Source organism: Heloderma suspectum, chromosome 5 (assembly GCF_057233095.1).
Source record: "Heloderma suspectum isolate Gila_16-S chromosome 5, 16-S_ref, whole genome shotgun sequence".
Lineage (NCBI taxonomy): Eukaryota > Metazoa > Chordata > Lepidosauria > Squamata > Helodermatidae > Heloderma > Heloderma suspectum.
Genome location: NC_139462.1, coordinates 85396996 through 85418671, shown reverse-complemented (window position 1 = coordinate 85418671; position 21676 = coordinate 85396996). Strand labels below are relative to the sequence as shown.

The following is a 21676-nucleotide window of genomic DNA, read 5'->3' as shown; positions in this document are numbered from 1 at the left end:
CTGGCATTGTATCGGGCAAGACATTCTATGCCTGGAGAATGGAGTCTTTGATTGCCACCCCTCAGGACTGCTCAATTTTGGGACGGGAGGCCTTCCCCTGTCTCCCCCTCCTCGGGCCACAAAACTTTGAGTGGGTGAGGAGAGTTGGCCTCAAAGGTAATCCTTATCTTCCAACAGGGGCCACAAAACCCTGAGCTGGAAGCCTCAGGCATTACCAGTCATCAGAAACAGTGCCTCTGAATGCTTACCAACCCTGCACTCCACCAAAGGTGCCTGCAGATAACTGCCTATTTAGAAAATGTGACTGAATCAACCTAAGTGATTAAATAAGACCAAAACAACCTGAATTAACTCCCAACCCTACTTACAGTGTAAAGTAGGCAAAAAGACACATAGCCAAAGCCAAACTGACTACGAGCCAAAAATTCCTACTTGGCCCCCAAAAGGACAACAAGCATAACCCACACTGCATACAGGGTGGGAGGGAGCTGCACTTCTAAGAGGATGGAGGGAGGGGCCCCACAATCTAAAATGGCTGGTAAGACCCTCCCCTCCACAGTGGTGCCACTCAGGAATGCCAATGGCATTCCCCTCGTCTCTGCCTCCCCCTGCACCCGCAAAATCCTTCCCGCAGACAGGCAAGCCGGACATGGGGAGAAGGTACATCTTGGAATGTGCAAAAGGATTTGTCAAAAGCTAACTTGAACACCATCCAAAGACACTCCGTTAATCCAAACAGTGGCTCCGTAAAGGAGGTGAGGAGTTATCCTGGCATTAAAGATTTTGATAGCTGCAGAAATATACTGACTCCTTTTGGTATAGAAAAAAAAAGTGATATAGTAGATTGACTAACTGAGGTTTTCTGGGATACATAGAGTCTATGGAGATGGAACAGTGGAACACAACCCTCAAATACTGAGAACTTTTAACCTGTTCCATAATTTGCTGATCCAGAATTCACCTATGTTGAACAAACTTCTTCTTGTATACTAGAATTGTTGCTTTCCCATAACTGAACTTTTGGCAGTTATGTTTACAATAAGAAGAGAACTTGATTAACTAATGTCTAAGTTCAGGTCTATAGCATGAAAGAATGACTTCATCATCAGCAGTTCTATAGCCTCCCCATATCAAGTGGAAGCTCACTTGTATTGATATGGGGAACAGTGGGAATGATGTGAATTCCGAGTTTCAAAGAGTAGTATGATACTAACTCTCTTCCTAATAAATTCATTGACTATCAAGGCAGAGTGGTTTACAACTGGTTTATTGCTGTTTTAATTAGATATCTGGTTCCTACTAGTTCTAATGCAGCTGTACATTTTATCTGTTATTTTTAGTGTGTTTTTGTTTGCATATTTTAATCTTTTTTGTAAGCTGCTTTGAACATTTTTTTTGAAAGCGAGATACAAATAACTAAAAATCATTCCCTTTGTTTCTGATATTCAGGCTGTGAGTGCTATTGCTTATGTAGCCCAACCCATCCACAAGCAAGAGACAGAGAGAGATGTCAGGAAACTTGGGGAAAACCCAAAGTTTGCAGAAGAACAATCTTTGGGGGTGGGGGGAACTAAGTGGGAACTAACCAAACCCAGCCCAATGAGGACAGAGCATTCTCAATAGCAATGAAATGCTGACTCACTGTTGGGGGCAGGAGAGGAAAAAAGAGAGGAAAGGAGGTTCACAAGACTTGGAGGGAGAAAGGAAAACTTTGCACTTTCTAAAAGGTTGTATGTTTGTCTTAAAAGAACACAGAAGGAACACCACATCAGGAGTGGGCAACTTCGGGCAGTCTGGAAGTCAATTCTCCCCCCGTCCCCGACCTGCACTTCCCCTGCCTGCCCACCAAAAAAAGGGGGGGTGTTTTAAAAGGCTTATAATGGACAAATTTAATTATTAGCGGCAAAGAGAGTATACATGGAAAAGCACAGCTGGAAAAGTGGAATGCCACATCACTTGTTTCTATAGATAAGCTGCTTTTCTTTAGAATTTAAATTTCAAACATAAGCATGTTTGATTCTGTTGCTTCTAATTACTGTATTTTGGAATTTGGTTCTAATTACTAAAATGATATTGTTTTGTGTGGCATTTCATAATATTGCTTTCAGAAATGAGAGTATTTACATTAGCAGTTTGGTGGCTTTATGAAGATGTTCAAAATAGGAATATTTTCCCTTTCTTTCTCTAGCTAGATCACTGCCTTAGGGAAAGCTTCTTCATGCATTCTGATCAATATTCACCCCTTTCTCATATCAGAAAAGTGCAATGATTCAATCTTCTTTTTAGAGCCTTTCTTCCCTGAGAAGAGTGTGTGGGTGATAGCACGACAAGATGGGTTTCTACCTTCCATGGATTAAGATAGTCAATCATCTTTATTTCATTCAGGACTTCCAACTGGATTAAAAAATCACACCACTAAAGACTGGAAGCTAACGCTTTAGCTGTAAAGCCACCAAGCACCCCCATTAAGATGAAAAGATTTCTAAGAGGACAGCTATAAATCTCATCCCTGGGCTCTATGGAATCTCTGAAACATAAAAAGCACAATTCCCAAAGGTGTCAGAACATTCTTTAGAACAGCCTTCCCAATCTGTTGCCACCTTGATGTGTTTTATTATAACTTACCACCCCATGCTGACTGGGGATGATGGGAGCTGCAGTCCAACATGTCTGGATGGCAATAAGTTGGGGAAGGCTGCCTTAGAATAGCTGAAAGATAAACCTATGCTGGGTTAACCCCACATATTGGCCATCAACTCAAAAACCTGAGCAGATGGGTAGGACTCATCATTTTGGTTTAGAGATGTTCTGGACTTATTTGTGAGATCTATAAATAGTTGTGTTGCTATGATCAGGAAACAATGTAAACCATTCTCCAAGATCATATGTTTCTTGTCCCCTTTGATAGAACAAAGACATCTCTCCCTCTCCTTATTCCGTCAAGCTAACCTCCTCACCTATTTGAACCCAACAACTTCAAGTTGCTGGAGTGAGGACAAATGAGATAAATTTGTCTCAGATTCTGGGTTGGGTCCTAAGAACCACAGATTGAATTAAGTCCATACTGCAGCTCACCAAAAAGCCCCCCTGAAGGGTCAGGAGAACTCCTGAACAGCCTAGGATGGGATGTGGGTGCAAAGATTTGGGGGCGATTCTCCCTTGCCACTACAATCCTCCAAGCTCCATCCCAAACTGTTCAAGAGAATCCCCTGACTCTCTGGAGAGGCTTTTGGGGCCATGCAATGGAGGAGGAAGGAACAGGACATTCCCCTTCTGTAAGCTTCCTTCTCTTTGGGGTTTTCAGGATCCAATTTAAGGTAACTATAACTCAATAGTGGAGTGATGATCTCTGTTCTTCTGAACTATTATAGATCCACTGCAAGAAAAATGTGCCTCTTTATAACAGTGTTATGCTGTTTCTGACTGAAAGGACTTTTACCTTTTACCTGTGCCCTTGGATGGGAGTTCCTTTAAAAACTGGAGGCAAAAGTTCTACAGGACTGAGCAATATAGCCCATCATTTCAGAGCTATTGTTGCCATTAGCACCAGGCATGGGCTACGGCTGCTGAAGAAAAGGGTCCTGGATCATGTATGCAACAAACATGAAGGTAATGTAGTAAATGATACCATGAATGCTGGAAGCAATAAAGCAGGCAGTTTCAACTAATATTGGCTTTCACTCCACACTTAAGGTGCTTTGTGAGCACTTTGGCGCTTTACACGTGAAGAAAGCAAATGTATTCCAGCTCTCCTGCTGAATCATCAATGATATATTTAATTTCATTGTAAAAAGATAAAAGCAAGCAGACATGTTGGCACAGACTATCTCACTAAATCCTGGTGGTAAATTAATTCACTGAAAGACTAATTGTGAGGAAGTCTACTTTTAGAATATATAGTAATCAGACTCAGCCGAGACAGTCATCTCATAACGGCGCAATCCCACTGAGATAGATGGTCGCCTCTGACTTCCTCTGAAGTCAGAGGTGACCGCCTATCCAAAGCAGAGAGGCTGAAGCATGGAGGAGCGGATTCCTTCCATGCTCTGGCTGCCCTGCAGTTTTCCTTAATCACCTGATTTCAGGCGTCTAAGCGCAGCTTCAGGGAGGGGGCAGGAATGGGGCTGAGGACTGCATAGGAAGCTGTCTAAAACAGCTTCTGCAGTCACCTCCCTTCCCCACCCCCGGGAATGCCCCCTTTTCCCCCTGCCCATGCTCCGTGTTACAAGCACGAACAGGCACAGAGGAGCAGCCGCTGTAGTTCTCTCCACCCTGGCTATGAGGGGCAGGGGAGAGGAGCCCAGTTTCCTGGCTATGAGCTCAGAGCTGGGAAACTGAAAACTCCTATCTCCCCCAGGCGCTGTCTAGGGGACATAGGATTGCTCTCTAAGTTTTCTTAACATAACACTGGGCCCTCTGAAAGTTGCACTCTTTAGGATTCACATTCCAACTACTATACTACCCAGTGTTTATGTATTTTTTAATGGCCAAACTGCAGAAGGACAACAAAGGGGCATTAATGTGCTCTATAGTATAGGCCAAATCAATTTTCAAAGAAACCCAGCTTGTTTTCAAATCATGCAGAACGCTGCTAACTCATGTTAATGGAATTACTGATTTTAGCAGATCAAAACCAAAAGGAAATAAAGGTTTAAAAAGACCTCACATTCCCCTACTCTTTATCTATGTCCTGCTTGATCATTTCTTCGCAAATTTACACTGTTCACTCCCAAGAAATTTAATGTATTTTTTAGGGGGGGGGGAGTCTGAAATTATATTGATTTATCAAGATTACTGAGAGCTTGGAAGATTTAAAATTATCTATTGTGCAGTATACCCACAACAAGAGTTGTGGGTATGCTAGGAGCAAGGGGAAAACACTCCTATACTTAATGGTTTTCTGCAAAAGACTTATCAGATATGTTTATCGATAGCACCAGTGTACCAACATGTCATCAAAACCTGCTCATATTAGTACAGTTTAAATAGAATCAAGGTGTAAAAGTTAACTTTTTTTCTAAAACAATTCTTCCTTTCAAAGCACTTTACTGCGAGTGTTGTAAATTATAAATTTTAAAAGTTTATAGAAATGAAGTTGAGAACTTCATCAGCTATTGCCAAAAATCAAAGCTATCTTGCCATGGGTAGTATTTTGAAACGAACTTTTGATCTCATCTGCAGTAACCAAAGGCAGAGGCATAATGGTGACAGATAGAACTAGCTCCTGATTAATTATTCTGTGCCTTTCTTTAGGTTTTTAGTCTGCATCAATGACTGATTATGTTTTAATCAGTCCCCCTTCCACCGCACCATGTTAATAGAGTGAGGGCATTTTTAGTCTAAAATACAAGTTTCATAGAATAGTATTTTGAGTCCCTGAAATAAGATTACATAAGAGTCCTTACGTTCACACTGATAATTCATTCTTGTTTTTGCAATATGCTATAGGACAAATATTTCAATATGCTAACAAGTGCCTTACATTCCCAGATTCTTATTATCACTAATTTCAAATTACTCCTATATTATTACAGATATATTTTAAGCAGTAACGCATTTTCTTAAACATGCTTTCAGGTGCCACATTTAGCCTCCACAGCAAGTACTATGGAAGTAACCATGGAAGGACCCTCACGGCGAGGGACAGAATAACTATTACAATGTGTGTGCGTGTGTGCGCGCGTGCACTAGAGACACATAGAGTGCAGGCATGAGAGGATGTCTGTATGTCTCTGTTCACTTGTCTGTCAAGTTCATGTGTATATATGGAATGGTGTGAGAGCGTGTATGTGTGTTTGAAATACGCAACTAAAAAAGGAGTAAATGTTTCTTACTTGCCTAATTCTGATCATAGAATGCATTTGTGTGACAATCTTTAGTCTCTGATTTGGCTCATCTTCTTGAGCAATCTGCTCTGAATGTGATTTAAGTTCTCTGTCAAAGATTTATTGCTTGCCCTTGGGACCAGTAGCCTCAGCGTTCCCCATTTGTGAAATGGATAGATGTTTTCTACGACATTCTGCACATAATGTGTATATGCTTTGACCTGTAATATGTGACTCGGCTCTTTCTTGACTGATCTGATCTGTATGTGATTTGAGTTCTCTGGTATAGGCCCCTTGTCTCGTATGGGAGATTTGAATCCCCTTGCCAGCAGGCCAGGAGTGAGAGCTTTTCTTTTCCTGGCAAGCTCCCCCCTGCTCACTGGAGTTATTCATGAATTTCAAAGAATGATGGGGAGGTACTTGTCTCCCTTCATGCACAATGCTTGCTCAGAAGGACTTTCTCAGCATTTATAGGTAAATAAGCCAGGAATAGCAAGGTCAGTGTAGAAAGAGCAAGGCAGCCAGGGGAGAACAGGCACATTTGCATGGTAATTCACTCCTCTCCTGAGGGCTTTTTTGAGGCTTGCCTGATAAGAGGAGCACAAGAGGATTCTTCTCAAGCACATTAACTATTAGGTATCATTTAATTGTTTACATGGAGAACAGCTCAGAAGGTGGAAGGAGAGAGAAAAAAGTGTCAGGCACAATTCTCCCCTACCACCTTTTTGTAGTTTGGTATTAAGGCAGAGGGAAAAGGCAACCTGTGCAAAACTCCTAAGAGGTGAGAAGAGCTACACACACACACACACACACAGCTTTTAAAACTTATTTCTTTTAAAAGCTTCACATGACAAAAGCATGGAGAAGATGGGAAGAGGTGCAGAAACTGGTAATTAATCACAGCTATGATCCTAGTAAGGATCCAACTGAAATTGTGATAGGATTGGTATTTGCATAATAAGTTCAGCCACGATTTGTAGATCCATATAACATAGCAATACCTAAACAATAAAATACTTCAGTAAACTTAGTGGGAAAGTCCTAAATGTGAACTGGAGATTTTAGGGAGAGGAAAAGGAAGATTCCTCCTGTGCAAGCACCGGGTCATTGCTGACCCCTAGAGGGACGCCGCTTGCGCTGGCGTTTTCATGGCAGACTATAGCGGGGTGGTTTGCCATTGCCTTCCCCAGTCGTGACTACCTTTCCCCCAGCAAGCTGGGTACTCATTTTACTTACCTCGGAAGGATGGAAGGCTGAGTCGACCGGAGCCGGCTACCCGAGACCCGGCTTCCGCTGGGATCGAACTCAGGTCGTGGGGAGAGTTTCGGTTGCAATACTGCCGCCTACTAGAGACACCTCAATAAAATATTTTGTGCCCTCCTTTTCTTTTATATAATTTCTTCAGATTTTCCCCAAATCAGAAAATGTTACAGTGATATCTACTCTTTTAAAGAATTCAGAGGTATGCTGTGTTTAATTGTAGATAAGTCAAATATTTCTCAGCACCCCCCACCCCCCTGGCTGGTTTAAATATAGGTCTAGCCTCTACTCTTAGTAAAGTTAACAACAAAATTAAAATATGGTGATCTAGTTTGGATGACATAACAGCCCACCGTGGGCTAATTAACCCTTGAGGTGCCCTAGTGCATGCCATCCACTATTGTGACTATGCAAGCCACAGTCTGTTTTAGGGTTACGCAATAATTGTTTAACCATCATATAACCTCTGCCAGCCCGGTTCACACAACACAAGCCATGGCAACCCTCAGCTGGGGCTTGCTTATTCATAATAGTGGCCAGCACATGCCACAGCTCCTTGTGTCATGCGAACTAGCCCATTTCGTTTAAACCAGAGACCTTTCCTCAGTTTGTGTGCCAGGTTTATCTATACATTCTTTGAAAGCATTTCATCCCTAGAATCTTAGCCCTGATCTGCACATGCAATAGAGCAAAGTAGTGGAATTTGAGGTGGTAAGTAGATTATACCACTTCAGACTGCAGGTGGGAAATGCCATTTGTGAATGCTCCCTTCCATTAAAACCTTCCTCACAAGTAAAACAAATCCCTGCACATCGAGGAAATGTGCCAGCTCCCTATTATCACATTTTTCCTCTTGCAGTGTTTTTCCTATGTACGGCATGGGTGGGGAACCTCCAGCCCATGGGCTTCATTGAGTCTGCAGAGGTTGCCCATTCGGCCTCTGAAGCCTTGGGCTCCCTCTGTGCACCCTGCCCAACCCACTCCCCAAGCCCCGATCACAGATGGGAGATACAAGGGGGATGCCCCCAGGGGAGCGGTTGCTATGCACTCTTCCTGCACTTGCAAGCTTCAGAGGAGTACGCCTCACTCCTACTTCTCATTCCTCATGTGGGGAACGGATAGCAGTCGCAAAGCCACTTGTCCTTAACCTTCCTTGAATGGCCAGCTCAGCTTTCCCTGCCCTTCATCCTCTCCCCAACAGGAGAAGACGCAGGGCAGGAGAAGCCCCCTGGCTGATGGATGATCCACCTGGTGCATCAGCTGGGGACCAAAGTCAGGGAGGGGGAGTGCCCCTGACACTATCTGGCCAATGGAGAGCTGGCTGGGGGTCATCTGTCATTTTGTTGCCCACCCAATATAGGGGATTCCACACTTTTCATGTGAAGTGTATGTCCATTCTATTAACTCAAGATATTCTGCTGCATGTATAGACTAGGCCTTACCTGACTCTATTTCAGTGGGGAATTATAATGACCGAATCAGGCTGTCACTTGCCTAGCAATGAGCAGTATGACACTGCTCTTTATACCATGACAGGTGTAAAATTGTTAGGATACTGGAAAAGTGCCTGCTTCCTTTTGTATCTAAGGGCACAATCTTATGCAGATAGGCAACAGCCCCTGAACTTGGAGGCAACCGCCTATCCAATGCAGAGCAGGAGAAGCACGGAGGTGTTCGTTCCCTCCATGCTTCTCCTGCCCTGCATTTTTGGCCAGACAGCTGATTACAGCTGTCTAGCTGTGAGGGGGCAGAGCGGGGGAGGAAGCTGCCGTACGACACATTGGATGTGTTGTAGAGACATTTCCGCCCTCCCCACCCTGGACCGCCCTCTGGGAACGCCCCCTTTTGGCCACTCTGCGCTCCTCTTGCAAGTGCGGAGGACGGGTCTGTTCCATGCTGCCTCCGAGGCAGTGCAGAAGTGAGGGGAGGTCAGTTCTCAGAAAACCAGATATCCTATGGCTGTCTAGCCGCTGTCTAGCGGCTATAGGACTGCTCCCTAAATTACTTCCTATGTGAAACTGAAAGTGGGACAGGCTCCATGTATACAAGCCAGAGAGATGCCACTTTTCAGAAGCACACCCATATTTATGGAACTACCTCCCCTGAGAGGTATGTTTAGCTCCCTCCCTACTTTCTTCCTAGGTGGGTCCTGAAAGCCATTTAATTTCAGTCTATTTTTACTTAGACAGTAAACCTTTACTTAAGGTTTCTGTTGCTGTTTGATCCTTTTACACTGTTGCGAGTAATAGTTTTAGAATTTATGATGGGATAGCTGGCCTGAAATGGTATATAATGATGTATCATGTTATTAATTTAAATGTTGATATTGACATAATTCTTCAGAAGATTTCATGGTATCTGTATGCCTTGGAAAAAAAATTATTTTGAACAGTGGCCTTTGAAATAAATAAATAAAATGCAGGGCCCCTGAATATGGCCAGCTTAACATTTACAGTCAGGGCCAGAAATATTGGAACAAGGATAACTGTTTTGGCACCACCGCCACATCGAAGTTGAAAGGAAACACACCCAGATGGGAGTGAAGTCAGGACTTTCAGCTGTAATTCAAGGGGTTTGACAAAAGTGGGGCACTAACCATTCAGGAAGTACAGCCAGTGGCATACACACACACCCGTCATTGGTGGCTCATAAGTAATGGAACAAACCAACATCATTTTAAACTTAAGGATCGCCTTTAATACCTGGATGAAAATCCTTTGCAGTCAATGACTGCCTGAAGTCTGGAACCCATGGACATGACCAAATGCTGAGTTCCCTCCCTTGAGATGCTTTGCCAGGCCTTTACTGCAGCTGCCTTCAGCTGCTGCTTGTTTATGGGTCTTTCTGCCTTCAGTCTTGTCTTCAGTAAATGAAAAGATGCTCTATTGGGTGGAGATCAGGTGACTGACTTAGCCACTGAAGACTTGGCCATCCTACTTCTTTGCCTTCAGAAACTCTTGGGTAGCTTTTGCTGTATGTTTTGGATTATTATCCATCTGCAATTTGAAGCACTGTCCCATCAGTTTGGCAGCATTCGGCTGAATCTGAGTAGAAAGTATAGGCCTGTACACTTCAGAATTCATCCTGCTGCTTTTATCCGCAGTCAAGTCATCAGTAAACACCAGTGACCCGGTTCCATTGGCAGCCATACATGTCCATGCCATAACACTGCCTCCACCATGTTTGACAGATGATGTGGTATGCTTTGGATCATGAGCTGTTGCTTTCCTTCTCCATACTTTTCTCTTCCCATCATTCTGGTACAAGTAAATCTTGGTTTTATCAGTCCAAAGAATCTTATTCTAGAACTGGGCAGGCTTTTTTAGGTGTTTGCTGGCCAAGGCTAATCTGGCCTTTTGGTTCTTGAGCATTACCAGTGGTTTGCACCTTGTTGTGAAGCCTCTGTATTTACATTCATAAAGCCGTCTCTTGACTGTAGATGTTGACAATGACATGCAAGAGCGTTCTTGACCTGGCTAGATGTTGTGAAAGGGTTCCTTTTCACCATGAACAGAATTTTGCGGTCATCCACTTGAGTTGTCTTCCGTGGTCTGCCAGGCCTTTTGCTGTTGCTGAGCTTGCCAGTTAAGTCCTTCTTTTTCAGGATGTTCCAAACTGTTGTGTTGGCCACTCCCACTGTTTTTGCTATCTCTCTGATGGGTTTATTTTGTTTCCTCAGCCTAATGATGTCCTCCTTCACTGGCATGGACACCTCTTTGGACCTCATGTTGGGAGATCCACTGAACAGCTACCACATGCAAATGTAACACTCAGAACCACCTCCAGGCCTTTTCTCTGCCTGATTGGTCATGGGGTGCCCAGGAAACAGGCCACACCTGGCCATGCAGGTGCTTGTCAGCCATTCATTCCATTACTTATGAGCCACCAACGATGGGTGTGTGTGCATGCCACTGGCTGTCCTTCCTGAATGGTTAGTGCCCCACTTTTGTCCAACCCCTTGAATTACAGCTGAAAGGCCTGACTTCGCTCCCATCTGGGTATGTTTCCTTTCAACTTCAATGTGGTGGTGTACAGAGGCCAACTGCCAAAACAGTTATCCTTGTTCCAGTATTTCTGGCCCTGACTGTAAATGCCCTTTAATCCAATATTGTTCTCCATTTTGCTTCCATGGACAGTATTTGCAGTTTTCAGGAGCCACTTCGATCTTACAAGATTTTACCAGATTTATAACATACTTCCCAATTCCATTCCTCCAGATATTCAGAGAAATAAACAGTTCTGTAAAAAGGGCAACCATGTCTAAGAATTTGTCTGAAGTTCTGGGATATTGTTCATTTGTATATGCAATGTTCTTTTTGGTAAACCATAATCACATTGGCATAATTGGCATCATATGTAATAAAAAGAATATAGGAGCAACCAGCACAAACAGGCATGCCATGGTGTAATATATCTTTGACATTGCAATGAGGTTTCAAGTAGTCAGAATAAAGCCTAGGAAGATTAAGATGTGCTAAGGCAATGTGAGCTTACCTCACAACTGAAAATACCAAGCACTGTTAAGGTCAAGCCTAAATAACCAACATGCTTACAAGAAAGCTATACAAATTACACGCCTTTTTCTGTTATTAACCATATTTGCCTCTTTTCCTTTAAATATATATATTATAATTATTTCAGAAGAGGTATTTTGACCTAAGTAGTATTGTACCTGTGTCTCAGGAATAATAGGACTGTCCTCAGGAGAAATTCTGAACAAGGTAGATAAAGGTGATGATACAATGACAGGATTTGGTCTCACAAATCCACTCAGATCACAGCTGGGAATGTCATTCTCCTCCTTCTTCATGACAAGAGTGTCCATGACATAGAAGACATTCCATGGAATCCAGACGGTGTGGTATTGAGTAAGGAATGGTGATCGCTCAAACACCAGTGTTAAAGATGCACCACCATTTGCCACCAAGTCAAACCTAATGTAAACCAGATACTTATTAAGATACCTTAAATTTACATCCTGCCCACAGACATATACAATTTAGATTTAATGATTCTGATTTCTATAAGATTCTATTTAGTGAAATTAAAATGAAATTGAACTAATCACAATGCCTGAAATCATGAGGAAAAACTAGCCTCTTTCCTTACACACATATTTTCTGACAAATGTAAGAAGTATTTAAAGGGTGTTCATACAAACAAAAAATATGCTAAATATTTAGCAAGGTTTAGTTTGAAGCAGTGGCCCTTACATTTACTTCCCATGTATAGGTGAATAATTCACCAAAACAACTTTTGTCGTGATCGACACATTACATTCTCAGTACTCCAGTCTAAAGTGCATGCCAGGAAACTTACATTCCATCTTGACGAGTGATTGTGTACCCATAGTCTGGATAATGTAAAAAGGAGACATTAACTCCAATTAGTGGTGTTCCATCTGCTGTTAATACTTGGCCCCTTATGACAGATGCAAGACTGTAGGGAAACATACAAAATTAGAGCATTTGATATTTTCTCAAATTAGCACTTGCACATCAGTAGAAAGAGGCACACTCCTCCTGTTAGTTTACATAATCTTAAACCACTGTCCCTTTTCAAGCTCTTACTCATTTACAGTCTCTGTGCCTGAGACGTTTTAAGTGTACACCTAAATATGCAAATTCTGAACATGGCAAACATTTGTATTGTACTAAGAAGTCTATTTACTATCCACAGTTTGTTGAAGCATATTCAGTGGAAAATCTGGGTTTGCCACTGGGTGATGTGTGACATTGTTTTCTGCCTATACAGTGACTTACAGTGCAATCCTAGGTATGTCTATTCAGAAGTAACTCCCACTGAATCCAATGGGGCATACCCCCTAGTGAGTGTATTTGCTATTGCAGTCCTAGTGTTCTGAATTGTTGCATCTTTCTTGCTAATGCTACAAACTTAGCACACTCACATAGATGTAGGTTTCACTGGGACCAAAATAAGTTACTTCTAAACCAATGGCTGAAATCTGAGAAATGTAAGGAATGACTCTAATATCTGGAAGGATTTTTATTTTCGTTTTCCAAACAACAGCACTGTATGAATCTTCTTAAATTCCATGAATTTTAAGAGCCACTTATGATATGCCAAAGAGGAGAGGGCTGCTCTTTGGATGCACCCCACTATCATGCACAATCCCTTGATTGCAAATAAAGGGGCTTTCTGAATCACAACCAAAACATTTTGGATCAGTGTGCAAAATTAATAAATTAGCAATTATGTTTTACAATTATAAACTCAAGGCTTTCCTTCTAAAGCTCCCATCCTTTGCACTTCCCTAAAGAAAATTGTTTTGCCAATTAATTTTAGGCAATCTGTAAACCTGCAGGGGCTGCAAAGCACAGAGTTTAAAGGAGTAATAAGGAACATTTGTGTAACAACTTTTAATCAACTGCTGTGCCCAACTACATTAATGCAGCTAAATTACTGCAGACGCAGGAGTTCCAGCGTAAATCATCTACTTTCACTCAGTAAGGCACAGGACACCTGCTTTCAGTTACTAGCTTATTTTCAGGTATATAACTGCTCTGCAAAGCACCAAGCAAACAGCTTATACAATCATACTGTCATGCAGGTAACAGTTCTATTACATTAATTCATAATTTATATTATTTACTGAGCTCAGCTTTAAAAGTGCATCACTGCCTTCCCTTCTGAGGCATTTTCGTCATTTTGATACACGTCCAACTGTGCTAACCCAAATCAGCTGGGTCAGTGAAGATGTATATAATCCTTGACAGAATGCCCTGTTGGAACCTAGACATCGCAGCACAATAAAAGCTATGTAATGCAATACAATACCATTGTCTCAAGTTTTGTATGAAGCAGTCATACAATCATTAAATTAAACAATGCCTCAGACTTTGCAATTTTCCACCACCTCTGAAATAGAATCTAGCAGTCAGAATAACAAAAAAGGCCCTTAACATATTACTTTAGACTTCATACAGCAATGATGCGGTCACCTTTTATTGAAAGGACTTTCCCCAGGAATGACATGGGTGCTGTCTGGTCCTATAAGAAAACTGATCCGATCATAAAAGGATTTAGCAGCTTGCTGAGATGGTGATTGTTGGCTCTGGCTAATGATATCTTGTGGGTCAGGCAGTCCACGGCAGTAGGGCTGGTTTTGGCAGGAACTCTGCAAACAGCAGTCAGGATCCATGCAGTCAATTAATCCATCTACAGACAAAAAGCCAGAAGAAAAGGAACAATACTTCTTCCTATTCTTTCCTCCCTATAGGAGCAATTAAAGCCGATTGTCATGCTCAGCAGTTTTTGCAGAGTAAGTAATAAGAAATAATATTACTGGTTGAGACTTTTAAACATGCTTTTGTTTCAGGACCTTCCCAAAGAATCTTGTATTAAGCAACATTTGAAAGCAGCATGGAACTGGGTCCATGTTGCAAAAGAAACTTTTGCCTATTAAACTAACAAAAGCTCTAAACAAAATAAATAACAGAATAGCAGATGCAATAGAAATGGCTAAACACATAAAAACAAACATGTATACAAAATACAAAAAAATTAAATGAAGACACACAAAAGAAATCCCTAATTGTAGAAATACAGCCAGCAGTTGGTGAAATTCAAGTTCTATACCTCAAAGCCTCCATTTTGCAGCAAAAAGCTAACCTTCATGCTATGGAAAGTGGAAACAACTTTTAAAAAACCACAATAAACTTCAGATTTCTTGCAGATGTGGACATACCAACAAAGTACCCACAAATGTTGTGAATTGATGAATACTTTTTCAATTTGAGGTCTTCAAAATGTGCCTGATTTCAAATCACTGCAAAATTTCATTTCAGTGCCAGCACAGATATAGCTAACGCACATAATTCTGATTTATAAATATTTAAAAATTTCCAGTGGGGTTTTAAAATAATTTTTATGTGAAGTTATTTGGTTTTCTAGAAACAGAATCAGGTAGCTCCAGTTTGGCTGCTTCTTGGAGCCTATTGAAAGCACCTGAGCTGCAAGTAACCTTTAAATATTTAAGAACATTCATGAAGATGGATTCTTTTTACTTTACTAGAAAGACTACATTGCAACAAGCACAGATAAGTTCGCCTGTTCTTTCACATGACAAGAAATATATGGGAACACAACCTCTATCGAGCAAATTATATCTTAATGCAAATCAGTTAATGATGAATACCAGCTAATATAAACACATTATGTACACACCTGGGTATTTTATACATTTGTGCAGCATATGATATGGATTAAAATCCATCAACTCTGGAATGTATAATTTGGTGAGTAATTAATCCTAAACTTTAAAAGATATGTAGCAATTACCTGAAAGGTTAATAAAATTGAAATTTCAGCTACATGTTTTCTAAGGTAAAATATTACTTGATCTTCATTCTTTTCCTCACCCCTTTATCCCAGCCAAAAACAAAATCCTGTCAATCTTACAAGTTTAAAACGTTGGTACATAATAAGTTTGACTCATTTCTTTCATTTTCTAGTTTTTGTTCTTCATATTATGACCTCTGATTGTACATGATAAACTGCAATTTATATGCGAGTATTTCTTTCAGTGTTTTATTAAAAATATATTGAAACAACATCTGAAGAAGCCATTTCTATTCAGTAATACCATTTATACATCACCATGATAAATATTTCAGACTAGAACTCCTGACCAGCTGTAGAGCGCTGAAAGAAATGTTAACTACTGTCTGTACCAAAGCCTAAAGCTCTACCTGATGTCATGCCTTCGGCAACCCTCCTCAGTTCCCTCCATTTTTTCCTACCTGTCTACTTTACTTCTCATCCTCCATTTATGTTGTTTTTTTGTTCTACATTTCCCCATTTAACATCCCCTTAACAATAAAATGAAGCTTCCTTCTCACTGCACTAGAAAAGCAAAACAAAAACAAACAAATGTAGAATTGAGCTGATATCTGAAAGACATAATCCACTTTATTCTGCTTGTGTGTTTATTCTGCTTGCTTCTCACATTATTTATGTTAATCATTTTCTCTAGGTAGCAGGTCCTTTGGGGCAACTCCTATTTATCACTTAGGGAGCAATCCTACTGCGTTGACAGTAATCAACTGAACCCTGAGGCTTACAGACATCCTATGCAGGGCAGGAGGAACGGTGGAGGCGATCTTTGCCTCTTGATCCTCCCGCCCTGCATTTTCACTAGACGGCACATTTTTGCCAGTCTAGTGATGGCATTTCAGAGGGGGGAGGAAAGGAGGCTGGAGACGCCTTAGGTTAGCGTGTATCCTGGTCTCTCCTGTCTCTTCCCCTTCCCGCCCACTTTCCCAACCTTGGAGAGCAGCCAACAGGTTTCTTTCAGCACTGGCTGTGACGAGGAGGGGCTTGGAGCTCCGATTCCCCCCTCTGAGGTCAGAGCACTCCGAGGTCAGAGCACTGGGAATCCAAGGTACCCTATGACTGTCAGATGCTGTCTCGGGGCCACTGGATTGCTCCCTCCAGGTCTATGCATCACTTAATACTACAACCTCACTACTTTTTTGGTTCTTAGCCACCACTAAATTAAATGCCATGGTTTATTAACTTGCTCTTAGAATAAACTTTACACTGTGGCCTCAATCTAAATAGATAATAGGTGCGTAAAAACAACCCACACCCACCTAGTTTTCCCCTTTCATTTCCTTTTTACCAACTCCTTAAGCCTACCCCCCAAATTACTTTGCGGCTACAAGCCTATAACCATGTACTCAGGAGTAACCTCCATTGAACTTAATGGGACTTACTTATGAGTAGGTATGTATAGGATTGCACTGTTAATCTCCAATAATAAAAAAGTAGTTTGGGTAACTAATTATGGTAGTGAGAGATGCATTGAAATTCAGGGAAAAACCGCAAGGTCCATCTAGATTTGAAACACAATGCCTCTGAAATTTATTTATTTATTTATTCCATTTATTCCATTTCTATACCGCCCAATAGCCGAAGCTCTCTGGGCAGTTCACAAAAATTAAAACCAAACAACACACAATAAAACAATTTAAAATATATAGAACATTAAAACCACAATATAACAATACAACCACAATAAAACCTAGCAGCAGTGCAGGAGTTTAAAATACAAATTTTTAAAACAGCAAAGCTAAAAGTTTAGAAAGCTAAAATGCTAAAATGCCTGGGAAAATAAAAAGGTCTTCACCTGGCACCCAAAGGAATACAATGTAGGTGCCAGGCGAACCTCACTAGGGAGCTCATTCCAGACCTGGGGTGCCACAGCAGAAAAAGCCCTCCTCCTAGTAGCCACCCGCCTCACTTCCTTTGGCAGGGGCTCACAGAGAAGGGCTTTTTTATAACTCTGTGAGGATTGAGAGCAAGAAGTTCTTACCTATCTTTAAAAATATGTTTGTATATGAGAGAGAGCTACCCAGCCCTACATGATTTAACCACAGACCCAGAAAGCAAACTAATTCAGCATCTACAAGTTATTGTTCATTATGTGGTTATTCAAACACATCAGAATGTGTGCTCTGGCTCAGTAGTCAAAACATGATTCCCTTTCTTTTGAGCCTACTTCAGAAACAACATTCAAAAGATGTGGGAATAGACATGTTCATTTAAAAAGGATACATGAACATGTTATATCAGAAGGGTAACACACTGGTAACATGCATGTAGTCTGCTAAGAAAAGTTCATTAATTTTTTCGCTACATGTATACACTTACATACATCTTAAGATACAGGTGTAATCACTACTTATGTCTCTTAAAATGCACAGGTGATGAGAAATGATGGTTGCGCACACAACCTATTCACCTATTTTGTTTTGCCTGTTACTAATTCAATTAAAATACATATTTGTGTATGATTTTTTAAAAACCATTTTCATGTCTACTCAGAAGCAAGTCCAATTGTGTTCAATGGGACTTTCTCCCAGATAAGTGTACATAGGCTGCAGCCTTCAAAGGTCTAATAATAGAGACATGCCTCGCCAATCTGGTTTCAACCACTCTAAGTTAGTCTCAAAATCTGGTGTCTAATATTTCCTATCTAGATTGTTAAAAGCTGTAATAGGCTTCTTTGTGGGCTTTGCTTTGTTTGTTTTTACACCTCTGTGTCGTCCTGAAGGCAATATTTAGCACAGTTGCCAAAGAGGAATGCGCAAATTTAGTCATTCATCTTTGTTACATTATAAAAAGCAAATGTACATCTGGCATGTAGACTGCAGGTCATAAAACTGTGTGAGATTGACATCTTCTGAACTAATCAGCTGGAAATGCATTTTTACAAGCCTCTCCACTCACATCAATCAGGGAAAGAATCTCATTTTCACCAGTCAAGATACAGGGGCACACTGTTTGTTATTTTTCTATGAAGTTTATCAGCTACTTGCCCAAGCAAGTGACGGATGGTTATGAATCTGGCTCCCTCTAACTTACGAAAACATTTTTCATCCTCTCTCTGTATTTATGCAGCTAATGCTTTCTACAAAGTAGTCTATTGCCCTATGTGTAAAATAACAAAGGTGAAATGCCTCCACAAAATCATTGGTCTATTGTAACTGGGATGAAAAATTGCACCCGTCTATGATGGTTTAAAAACTATTTATTATTAAATTAAGAAAAACATTCAAAGAAAATCTACTAAATTATCATTATCAGTACTATATGATAGTCTTGTATTTAGAATAGCTTAATCCACAATCCAAGGTTTAACAACCTGTCAACAAAAATCTATGAGCTTTTATAAGTATTGTCATTATACCAGATTGTCCCTATATAAAAATACATGGTTCATTCCCCCTTGAATACCATGTGCACTTCTGATCTTCACATTTCAAACAGCATACTAGACACTGTTCAGATAAAATGTACAAAATAATCAGGTGCTACAGAAAACCTTTCAAGTAGAAAATGATAAAAAGATTAAGCCTCTTCAGCTAAGGAAGGCAGTAACTAAGGATGAACAACTGAAGCATATATCAAATCTTGAGGGCGTTGAAAAAAAAATACACAAAATTTGTTTTTACATATTGTACAGCAAGCAATGAAATCAAAAGGAAACATTTTAAAGTAAAGAAATGTAATTTTCAATATGGCATAGAGATTCCCTGCAATAATATTTATAAATTTGGACAATGGAGCAGAGGTACGCATGAGCCTTGTGCCTGCACTTCATTCCTCCCTTCATGTGCGTTGTGATTAATCCATAGTTAATTGCAATTACCTGTAGTTTTCCCTTTTGGGCTGAACTGGTAAACTATGGTTACCAGCTTTGGAACAAAGATAATAAACCATCTTCAAACCACAGTTTAATATTCTGGCTTGTTCTGAAGCTGATAACTACGGTTTCCCAGTTTGGATGAAATGGGAAACTAAGGTTAAATTAAACAATTTGTAGTTTGATTATTCATGTAGCGAAGGGAGGAGGGAAAGGGTTGAACATGCGGATAAAGGGCTTATGCATATCTCATCTTAATAAACCAAGGTAGAACTGTTTGGGTGTGGCCAATCTCATGATGGATTGGGATACTAACAGCTATTAGATTGGATGCTTCAAGGCGAAGTCCTTAATGAACTGTCAGCAGTTTGGAGTGGTGGTTGTGGTATCTGTTCTTGGAGAGGACACCAATCTGTATTTGGTCACTATCAAATATTGATACTGAACTAGGAGGACCCAGTCAGAAATGCAGTAAATCTGTCCAACATCTTGTGATGGCACGAACAAAGGGCCACTAAACTAGGAAATGAATTTATCACTGACTCTACATAAAAAGAACAGCACAGACATGATTTATTTTAGCAAGTCCTGAATAATGAATTCTATTCATAAAGGAGAAACAGCCTTTAACTGGACTTTGCCTTTTGCAGAAGTCGTGGCTTGTTTGGTCAGGGCCTCGTAACGTATTCCATTCTAAGACTGCTATCAGAGTCAAACTAGACATGATGCAGGACATCTGTGATCAGTATCTCCTGAAATATTTGATAAATATATGATAAAAGCAGCTGTAGGACCCCCAAACTGAATCAAGACCACAATGCTGGGGGAGTGGGGGTTTAACTCTCTTACTGCATCATTTTCCTGATTTAAATTCTCTACCTCCTCAAACCTGCTATTTGCCCCATGGGGAAAAAACCTCCAGTTCCTATGGATTTATTTTTAAAAGGAAAAAGAAATGTGTTCTTGGCACTTGTTATCTGGCATTGTTGGCTGCGAGTTGTTATTATGTGGTCACGTTTACTGCCTCAGTTGGCTTGGAGGGATGGTCTTGATCCTCGGGCCCTTCACAGGGCCTGTAAGAAGGTGAATAGAAAAATAGGCAATTCCTTAGCTAAACAGGGTGATGGGATTATAGGGCATCCCAAGATTCCTCATGTGCGGAGGTAGCTCTATAGGCAGGACAGGGTCCATTTGTCTGACTTGGGCAACGATTTGTTTTTGTCTGATCTGAGAAGGGGTCTGCTGGAAGTAATCCTGTGCAGGTGTGTGTGTGTGGGAATGACTGAGCAGAAACTTGTCGTCCTCTCATGGCAGGCATGTGCAGGCACCTTGGGTGGGGAATAGGGATGGTGAGCATTCAGAGGCACCGTTTCTGCTGACTGGTAATGCCTGAGGCTTCCAGCTCAGGGCTTTGTGGCCCCTGAAGATAAGGATTACCTTTGAGGCCAACTCTCCTCACCCACTCAGAGTTTTGTGGCTTGAGGGGGGTTGACAGGGAAAGGCCTCCTGTCCCAAGAATTGGGCAGTCCTTTAGGCTGGCAATCAAGGATGCCACACTACAGTTATCGAATGTCTCACCGATATAATGACAAGTAGTCACTGGCTTTGAGGTGTTGCCTGCTTAGGTTTCCCTTTGCAGATCTGATCAATTTTAATAAATGTGGCCCAGGTTTTATACCAACTACTTGTGTCTTGTCTCTTTATTTCCACCCTCCTTTAACCCACAATATGCACCATTTTATTAGAGTTGCTACATTTAGTCAATACATTTTGTATTGATTAAATGCATTTTGTATTGATCAAGTACAAAAATATTTTGATCAACAACAACATGATTAATAGTGGCCATGTGTTCTATTTTACAGAGGACAGTATTCTATTTGAAGGTGTCCCCTCTTTAAAGAGCTTTCATGTCGAAGTCCAGTTTAAAAATAAAGAAGCATAAGAAGGGAGGTCAGGAGCCCATCAGCACCCCGAGAGAAGACTGATCAAACACACAGGTCACCTGACCACAATTTTCCCCACTGTGGTGAGATGGATTGTATTTCTTACTTAAATGATAGTAATGATTTCTAAATTTGCATATATACATATAAATTAGCACGTGCAAAATTTATGTGCATCTGTGTTCTCTTTGTCTTCTTTTATGACAATACATTTCCTCTTTTTTGGTTATATAGAAGTGGTGACCTTCTGATTAATAGGACACACAAATATATATAACTTTCAAAAACTGGAGTGTCAATGTTAGCTTAGGAGAGGCATTCTCCCTTCTCTCACACACAGGAAAAAAAAACTTCTTAGAAACAGAATTCATAGTAGGATCAACCAGCATCCTCAGTGTCATATATACAGGCCTCTATCCCATGGGATCTGTCCTACAGAATTGCATCCTCAATGTCATGTATTCAGTCCCCCGTCA

At 40.9% G+C, this 21676-nt stretch overlaps 1 protein-coding gene across 2 annotated transcripts in view; it reads right to left on the bottom strand.

Annotated features, from left to right (window-relative positions):
• TENM3 (teneurin transmembrane protein 3) overlaps positions 1 to 21676 on the bottom strand; it is a 445596-nt gene that overhangs the window by 57528 nt on the left and 366392 nt on the right. For both annotated transcript variants that reach the window (XM_084856497.1, XM_084856499.1), the window contains 3 exons: positions 14048 to 14264; positions 12405 to 12524; positions 11758 to 12019 (listed from right to left, as the gene is read on the bottom strand). In XM_084856497.1, the coding sequence (XP_084712623.1) occupies positions 11758 to 12019; positions 12405 to 12524; positions 14048 to 14264 (599 nt within the window). The remainder of the gene's footprint in view (positions 1 to 11757; positions 12020 to 12404; positions 12525 to 14047; positions 14265 to 21676) is intronic.